Source organism: Aplysia californica, unplaced genomic scaffold (genome assembly GCF_000002075.1).
Source record: "Aplysia californica isolate F4 #8 unplaced genomic scaffold, AplCal3.0 scaffold01018, whole genome shotgun sequence".
Lineage (NCBI taxonomy): Eukaryota > Metazoa > Mollusca > Gastropoda > Aplysiida > Aplysiidae > Aplysia > Aplysia californica.
Window position 1 is genome coordinate 13243 of NW_004798288.1, and position 10000 is coordinate 23242.

The window sequence follows — 10000 nt, forward strand, 5'->3', positions numbered from 1 at the left end:
ACATGTTACAAAAATTATATGTGAGTGTCTGAACGATCGAGGAAGTAGCCCCTTCATGTGTATAGTATGCATGTATGTATGCGTGTATATGTGTGTGTGTGTGTGTGTGTATGTGTGTGTGTGTGTGTGTGTGTATGCGCGCGCTCCTGCGCGCGTATATGTGTTTGTGTGTGTGTTTATCACCCTTTTTAACACTGTTAGAATATTTAAGAGGCGTGAACTCCAAATTTACCATCCGTCTCCGACTGGACCGAGACAAATGAGTTAAGAACCCCAAAAAATTCACACACAAAAATTAAGTTCAGGGATGCCCTATCTGGGACTTGAACCACAGCTAACCTCTCTATAGTCCAGCATGATATCAACTGAGCAAACTGAGAGCCCGATCCTTTTACGGAAAGCCGAAATAACAAAGATCTGCATGTACTAAACAATAACGGGTTAAATGATTAACGTGCCTACAGATGAAGCGAAACATTCCAGCTGACTAGGTCGTGCCACCACACATCTTTAGACCCTGACATCTTTTCGGTGAATGTCATCGACAAAACAATTTCGGACCATTATCTGATCTTTATCAAGATCTACTTTAACACACACACACACACACACACACACACACACACACACACACACACACACACACACACACACACACACACACACAGAGGGAAAAAAACAATTGAAGGAGTTAGAAAAACAAGGAGTCCAAAGTCACATAACAATAGCTCGTCCGTCAGTGTCTGAAGATGAGCAATACATCCGCAGAGGAGAATAATCTCAAGCGAAAATAAAAAGAAATGTTGGAAGAACTCAAGCTAAAAATGACCTGTGGCCTCTGCTGTGGCTGATGATACCAAATCTGGCAGGGAAAAGTATGCTACAATTTGAACATTTAAAAGCTCCACTTCCACTTGTGCATGTGTGCAGCTTGCGGGCTTCTCTATTGGTTTCAGTATTCTAAATTCGTGAAGCTTCTCATGATTGGCTGCCCGCTATGACTGGCAGGAGCTATAAGGCTCTCCCATATCGAAATATTTATGTTAAGGTACTACAGGAACATTTTCAGGGTATCTTTGTAACAGTTTTTGGATGCACCAACCTTACGTTCCCTGAAGACAGTTCAGAATATATTACTGCTCTTGGGTTTCCAAAATCAGGCATTCTTGTGACAAGGCCAGCCCAGCGAAGTTGAGTCCTCTCGGCATCATCCCTTTTTTGAGAACATCGTTGTCTGGTATTTTATCCTGCCATTTGATGCCAAGAATTCTTCTGAAGCATTTTTTGTGGAAATTATGAAGCTTTTTGATGTATCAATGATATAAGAAAATGGATGTTCAAGTACAAATTAAAATTAAATGAGGATAAGACCGAAATATTATTTCTTCGAGGCAGCGCATGCAATGAAATCGACAATATCAGATTAAACATCAATGGCCACGAAATATCAGCCCAAACTAAAATAAGAAATTTAGGTGTGGTGCTAGATCAAGATATGTCAATGAAATACCATGTATCCAATCTTTGTAAAAATCTATATCTCCAGCTGAAGAAAATAGGGAGCATTAGAAAATATATATCTGTTGGTGTCACCAAAACTTTAATAACATCACTTATATTGTCAAGGATTGATTATTGCAATTCCTTACTGGCTGGTGTACCTGATGAACAGTTACAACAACTACAAAGAGTACAAAATATTGCTGCCAAAATAATTACTAAAAAACTAAAGCATGATCATGTGACTCCTATTTTAAAAGCATTACACTGGCTCCCAGTGAAAGAGCGTATCATATATAAAATGTGTTTAACTTGCTATAAGTGCTTAAATGATTTATCACCGGACTATCTAAAACAGTTTTTAACACCCTATGTGCCTCCTAGAACGCTCAGATCATCAAGTGACAAAACAACCCTTGTTAAGCCTAAAATAAATTACAAATCATATGGCCAACTCTCTTTTTCATATTTTGCCCCACTTGTTTGGAATAGGCTTCCAAAAACTATCAGAGAAGCAGAAAATCTAGAAATTTTTAAGAAGAAACTAAAATCATTTCTATTTTCATCATATTTCGATTAGACAGAATTCATCCAAGCTGTAGATCGTTGTGAGTTTGTATGTGCGTTTGTGCATATGTACGTATGTGTATATGTGAGTATGTATGTGTGTGTGGTGCGTGCGTGAGTGAATATGTGTTTGCATGAGTATGTAACACTATGTACCTTTAAAATTGATTTGTAAATCCATAATATGTATCATGTTAAGCGCATAGAGCATTGCATAAGTGGATATGCGCTATATAAATGCAATCCATTATTATTCATTATTATTTTGGCTTCTCAGTGGAGACCACATATGAATAAAGGATCAAATGGCCCACAGAGGATATAAAGAGTACTAGAGTTTGCGGCTGTGACGTCAGTCACGTTGTCGAAATGGGGCTGCGTGAGTCCATATTGGGATGCTGAGCGTCCATGCCGGTGAGGGAAAGAACCAGAACCAGCGGGTTCCTCCTAACGCCTATAAGAAGACTTCAGAGCTTGTGAAACGTTGAGTTCACACTAAGCCCTTTATTCAGTTTTTAAAAAGTTTTTTTTCGTTGCTATGTTGTTGTTTTTTAATTTATCCTGTAACATACACGCATTCACAATGCCACACCTACTGACCGCTGCTTGTGGGAAACTTCATCGTGTAATACAAGTGAACGATAGACAGAGAATGGAGACAAAGTGAATGACTGAGATTGTTAATTTAAAAAAGGCACTTTTGTATTTGTAAAATGAACTCCCCTTTCTTACGTTATTTTGGTTACACTCTCCTTTTACTGATGCAGGAAGATGATATTATAATCTTTTATTGTATCAAAATGATCAATTTATAGGCTAGGTTGTTATAATTCATTTATTGTAGTGATCCTGTGTATGTACCCAAATGGCCTACGTGAAGAGACTTCTTTATTACAGGATCAATATTCTTTTAAAAAATTGTTTGATCGCTTGCAGATTGCAATCATGGGACGTGTTTAGTTTCCGTAACTGACATGAAAAAGGAGGGTTACTGAAACTAAACATTACGTCACAAAATGTGCATAAAATACTGCTTTTTAAACGACTCCATTTAATATGATTTCTTAATATGTCTTTCAAATGTTCTAATCATTTACAGTTAAAATAAATTAATTGATATTGAATTACAGTGTTATCATTGTAAGAAAATATAGTCCAAATGTCCCGTCAGTTACCGCAGAATTGCCCGAAAGAAATTGGAAACGAGTACAAAACATGTTTTAATCCAGCTGGGAGTAAAATCTCATTCTTAAGGAAGCTGTGACAAGGACTAGATCTGTTGAATCCTATTTCAAGTCGTATAATGTAAAAGTGCCGTCTTTGAGAAAAGAAAACTAAGGCAACAAGGAAGCTAAGTGAGTAGTATCGACTTAATCATGCTGTTGTATTGATGAACATACCCAATTTCTCGACCCTAAGGAGCCATGGCATACCGTAAATGTTATTGGGGGAGAGGGGGGGGGGGAGGCTCACACTTTTCCCCCTGTTTCGACAAAATCAGATTTTCCTGACACCTGCATACTACTTTTGCTATTAAACATCCATGTGATCCATGTAAATGGGTTGGGTTTTTTTGTTTGTTGTTGCTGGTGGGTTTTATTTCCTTTTTGGGGGCGGGGTAGGGGTGGGGGGTGGTTGGGATGCATTATTAGCAGGAGCCTTCACTATAACATTTTTTGGTGGTTTTATACAATGTGTTATCCATCATATTTAGGTTTGATCAAATATTTTTAAAAAGTTAACTCTCTGTATTTACTACACTGTACCCCTTCTCCGAAGTTGCCCGACGTCTGGGTATGTATGTCAATGCAAACATTTAGAACACAGATAGCCCAGTTGACGAAATTCAGGAAATTTAAAACAGAGAGTGTCACATTTTTACATGGCCAGCTTTGACATACTATACCTAAAAATGCCATAATCTATTTACACGCTGTTACTAACCCTCTTGTCTGCCTATTTAACAACCGTGAACAAATTATATCGGTAAAATTCTGAAGAAAAACAGACAGACTTTTAATAACTCTTATCAGCAATAGTCAAGCATTTAAGAAAGAATCCCGTGATGTGCATATTCAGCACAATTTTTCCAGTTTTAGAAGTCACAACTAACCAAAGAAAAATAGTTATAAATTAATGTCGCACAATAGGAAGCAATCATCCTATAAGCCAGATCCGCGTATCATGATTTTAGCGCGAAATGTTTTTTCCCCCCATTCGAAAGCGCGATTCATTGAGTTCCCCGCCTTAAAATCGCTTAAAAAAGCAAATAACTGTTTCACTTATCGTAACTGTTTGCTTCCAAATAAGCTCATCTTGAGATGTGCTGAATGGATTTCAATATTTTAACAACTTGAATGACTCAACAAGAATTACTACGGAACCGATAATAAAGCAAAGAATTCCTAAATCGCGTATCATATTATGATACGATTTTAGAGCTTGATCGTTTCCGGAGTGTTGATCATTCATACATATCTACATTAAACAGTTTTTTGTTCCTCCTGAAAGATTCGATAACTGGCTCCTATAGGACATTTTTCATCAGTTCCCCCTTGATCTCCGAGAATGTTTACTAAAACTAAAATGGCGTATCCTGTTTTTCTTTAAGGCTGATAGGAGCTTCTCTGTGTTCTATAATGGTGAAATGGTATAGGTTTAACGCCCCTATCAACACTATTAGGTTATTTAAGGGGCGGGACCTCCTAGTTTAACACCCGTCTCCAATAGGGCCGAGCCAAGTGGGAAGTTCGTGTAAAGTGCCTTTCCCAAGGACACAACGTCGGACCGAGCTGAGGCTCGAACCCCCGAACTCGCAATCTCACGATTACGAGTCCGGTAGCCTAACCACTAGGCTACCGACGTCACTTCTGTGTTCCAGATGATGATGATAATATACTAAACAGGAGGATCACTAATTTTTAATTTTAACTCACGAATTAGGTTAGAGCAAATATGAGAACAATATAGCCAGAACTGTGGACTGACCCATATACACGTGATTTACTCGCATACGTTCCTTATAAGAATAGCAGGATAAGGAAAAGAAAAGAGGAAGCTAAGTCGTGTGCAACATTTCTTATCTATAAACTTTCATTATCCTCTGCCGCTAAACAACCGTTGATCTTTAAATATGTAACATTATAGTAGACCTGGGAGCATTACTGTTGCCTTGGAAATGACCGAGCACCGTTCCACAGTTATATAACGCAGCCTTTTACACACCTGTTAGATTTCCCGAAGACAGCGCAGTGTTCGGGTCACTGCAGAATTTGGTATTTACTCAGACAGTAGGGTGAGCATAATCCCATTCTCATTCACATTTCGAGGTACCATCATCATTATTATTATTATTATTATTATTATTATTAATTATTATTATTATTATTATTGTTATCATTATCATGATTATTATGATTATGATTAATAATATTATTATTATTATAATTAGTAGTAGTAGTAGTAGTAGTAGTAGTAGTAGTAGTAGTAGTAGTAGTAGTAGTAGTAGTAGTAGTAGTAGTAGTAGTCCCTAAATGTATTTTGAATTATTACCGTATTATTATTATTATTATTATTGTTATTATTATTATTATTATTATTATTATTATTATTATTATTATTATTATTATTATTATTATTATTATTATTATTGGAAGATGGGTGAGTTGGGAGGGGGGGGGTATGAGTGCAAGCAAGTCAGTGTTTGTGATATCCCAAATTTGTGGTATTGTTTATGATGTGAGCATTATGTTCTCTTATCCTTGATGGGTTTCCTCCCCGTTTCTTTTGTTTTCAGTCGTTTTGATCGTTTCTTATCTATGCTAATTAACTTTGCTGATAGGCCCTACAAAAATTACAGGAGAGCTCAAGCTCAGGGTTTTAAAAATGTATATAACTATATGCATTTTCTCATTTCTTCACTATTATTTTGATTTTTTATTTCCCTCCCTTCTTTTTTAGGGGTTGGGAGTTTTGTCGAGGGAGGCCATGATCTTGAAGAAAAAAAAGATATAGCTGTGCATACTTAAATACTTGAGTACTTAGTAAAATGTGATGACATCCTCAAAATGTAAGTGAGAGTCACTTTAAGTTGCATGACATTTTTTAAAAATTGCTGGAAAGGCATAAACAAACTAATGACAAGACGCATTTTTTTTTCTTAACCGAAAGATAAGACTCTACCACGAAAGAAACGAAAACAAATCAGTAAAAGAAGGCCAAGTTTAATCTCCGTGGCAGAAAAAGTAACTTCCCTTTTCTTCTTTTTCATAAGGGTGTTTTTACGCCCCCAATGACACAATTTAGATAATATGGTCGCTTTAAAAGACAAGCGGGCTAACCCAGATTTTGGGGTTTCCAGAAATCTTGATATACACCAAAAATGGGTATTGCCCTACCTATAGGAGAACTTTGGTTTGGTTGTAGAGAAAACCCTCCTTGTCTCTTGAAGAAACTGAACAAGGGGTAAAAACTTTACCTTCAATTTTCTCAAAACATTTTTCGGGATAGCCCCCTTGAGCTTAAAAGGGACCATTTTGGAGGTGGTGAGGCGGGCATCTGGGCTTGTCAGGACCAACCCGGGCTGAGAGGGATACAACGTTCCAGCAGAGAGACCGAGACACTTGATAAAAATGTATCCCCACTCGAGAATCAAACTCGGGTCTCTTGCGTGCGATAGTGAAGTGTCTAGCCGCTACACAACAGACTACTCTTGGTATTCCATTTTGCTATCGGCAAAATAAAAAAAATTTTAAAGTAAAAAAAACGTTGACTTATTATCCAGGGGGGGGAGGGGCGGCCAGGAATGGGATAGTGCATTGTTTGTTGTTTCTATGGGTTGTTTTTTATGTGCTTGTTTGTTGTCTATGAGAGCGGAAAAGAGGGGGGGGGGTGGGGGGAGCGGTGCTTATTTATTATTCGTTTTTTTTTTTTTTTTTTTTTTTTGGGGGGGGGGGGGGGTAGTTTTGGAGAGGGGGTTCTCAGAGTTTACCCTGAAATACCAGAGAAAAGAAAAAAAAGAAATTGACCTAGTTGTCCCATTTATTACCATTGTGAAATCTTTTTTCCTGTTCAAATAATAAAAGAAAAAACTTGGAAAATTGAATATGAAAAAATATGAAATGACTCAACATTCAAATTAAAAAGAATCTACTCCTCACCCCAAAGGTCTCGCACTACTCACTGGCTTTGTATGCCAAATGGGATGAAGTTACAGCACAACTGATTTCTAATTTATTTTACTCGGGGTTTTTGTTTGTTTATTACTGTTAATGGGTTAGGTTTAATTTATATAGTTAACCTCATTTTGAATATTTTTGACTCCCACAGATCGGTACAACCATGCTACGAATCGTGGCGTTAACGTTATTGCTCCTCTGCAGTGTGGAGGGGGCGTCAAGGGTGCTCGTTGAAATGGGCTACGTGGGCGACTCTATCAAGCTCTCGCTACAGCTCTCAGGTAAAGGAAGTGAACAATGGTGTTTCTAAAAATACAATATAGGTTCATCGTGTGGTGTTTCTGCCAATAGGGCGGGGGAGGTGTTTGTTTGTCTTTCCGATTGATTGTCTTTAAAACAAAATTGTTTGTTTATTGCTTGTTTCCTCAGGGGTGTCTTTGTTCGTTTGTTTTGTTTTAGTTCTTTTTCAAGATATTTTTTCCTTGAAGTAAATCAGGAGGAGCAGGAAATCTCTCCGAACTTTGCTGAAGTAAAAATGTCAGCCTAGGCAACCATTAGCAAACATGTTTATTATGTTAAGCAAATTTTCAATCTGGGTGCGAATAATGGATACTCATTACATCCCGTAAACACTATTTCATTCAACTTTGTGTCACTGGTGCATTCCACTGTGTTCCATTTATTTTCCATTTATTTTCAACTCAAACAAAAACTATTCAGTTTCATTTTATTCACTATAACCCAGAGCTTCAATTACTTGTGTTTAAGTCAAGACACCAGGTCATGATATACCTTATGTGTCAGCCTGGCACATTGTTTCGCCTGAGATTGTCACAAGTCTTGTTTGGTCCTGATCGTTCTCAGTCTCAGTAATAGTCTGTGGGAGAAACACTGGAATGAGCTGCAAAACAGCAAACTCCACAGTATCATGCCCAAACTGGGCCTACAAAAGCCTTCGGGACTCTCTAGAAGAGACTAAGTCATTTTTACTCGATTGAGGGTATCGGACGTACCTCCAAGACACATAAGTACCTCTTGTAGGGAGATGCGATACCGTTGTGTGTCAGATGCGACACAGATTTTACCATATGACACATGCATACAGAATGTCCGGACTTCGGAGAGAAATATTTTAAATGTACAAATTTGTAAGATATTATGTTCTCCTTTGTTGATCCCAACAGATGGTTCGGTTGAGAGTGATCGAGGGGAACCCGAGAGTATAGACAGAATCTTTTTTATCTTTGCTTTGCTCTTCGTGTGAAAACCTGAACGAATCCTTAAGATACGAATAAAAGAGAGAGAGGGGGGGAGAGAGAGAGAGAGAGAGAGAGAGAGAGAGAGAGAGAGAGAGAGAGAGAGAGAGAGAGAGAGAGAGAGAGAGAGGCAAACAAGAACTATTTCGCATTTTCAATAACGGAACAGCAATTACTTTTCTCACACTGATAAGTAAAGTTACCAGAAAAGCTTAAAGGTAAGGGCTCTTTTGTTTCTTAAGCTGTATGGAAAATTCTGAACCACTTAGATAGAGAGCAACAAAAAAGTGCATTAATAACTCTCTTATCAAAGTCCACTAGTGAGTTCAAGGTTTCATATAAATGTTATTCCAATGTTATCTTTCGAAATGTTAGTGGCATCAGAGGCCTATTTTGTTCTATAGCGTAGGTTGAACGAAAAGATTGCGGGGTGGACTTAAAACAAGGATATATTCGTTTAACTTTTTTCTGCAGGAAAGTAACATTTACTTTTTTACCACTGGGTTCACGAACCGGGTTTTTTCTATGGAAGAGAAACTTGAGACAGACAACATCCCGTTGGGGAGATAGTCTTGTGTCATATCATGTTTCACTTAACCATAACCTTTAGAGCCTGGGACAGTGCCAAGACCAGGCATGGCAAGCGTGCCAAGTCATGGACTCCAGTGGTTCCGAATATCTCACCGGTCACACCAGGAGAAAATATTAGATGACATGGGTTAAGATAGCAAAGCCCTCAAAAGTGAGACTACGACTGACACAACAGCATAAGTTACTCACATGCATTTCATAAAATAGATGGCATAAGATGGAATATTAGATCTATTGGCACCATATGGCCGGAAACTGTTCATTTTGATTTTCAAGACGGACAACATTTCAAAGTGGCTCAGAAGTTTTCCCATACCTCATCGATCGTATTTATAATGAGTAGTCTAAAATAGTTTTCTAAAAATATTTTCTTACTCCAGTCAGTATGTGTACTCCGCAGTCAGTGTCTGTAAAGTGGTTCCAGCCCATGTATTATCACTCAGTTCCGTTAAGGTTGAAATAAGAAAAGCACAATGACACAGTAACAGCCATTTAAAGCAGCGAACAAGCAAGACAGAAAAAAATAGAATAGCTAAGAACAACAGAGGAAAAGAAAACAAGTGCATACCACGGACACCCTCAAACTACCCTCTTATCCACATGACCCTACTCCTGCTTTACAGGCCTTAGAAATCGGACGCACTTGTTCAACTGGTCCACGACAGCATGACCAGCAACCCGTGTCATCCTCTTATCGTTTTGCCTAAACAATGTTCAAGCTTTACACTTTCAATTTTATCGAGACATTGATGACATTTATACTTTTGTTTTTGCGATGCTGAATAAACTTGGCTCAGATTTACGCCTCATTTCGGTGATACGTCCTGTTTGCAGCTGCTGCTTTGGTGACACATTGGTCTCAATCTGGGCATCCCGTACACATAATAGTTCTCCTTGCAACTAGAAAAT

At 38.0% G+C, this 10000-nt stretch overlaps 1 protein-coding gene across 1 annotated transcript in view; it reads left to right on the forward strand.

Moving 5' to 3' along the window:
* Positions 1 to 5216: 5216 nt before the first annotated feature.
* LOC101851000 overlaps positions 5217 to 10000 on the forward strand; it is a 21306-nt gene continuing 16522 nt past the window's right edge. The window contains exons 1-2 of the mRNA XM_005111165.3: positions 5217 to 5362; positions 7396 to 7525. Of these exons, the coding sequence (XP_005111222.1) occupies positions 7408 to 7525 (118 nt within the window). The 5' untranslated portion in view covers positions 5217 to 5362; positions 7396 to 7407. The remainder of the gene's footprint in view (positions 5363 to 7395; positions 7526 to 10000) is intronic.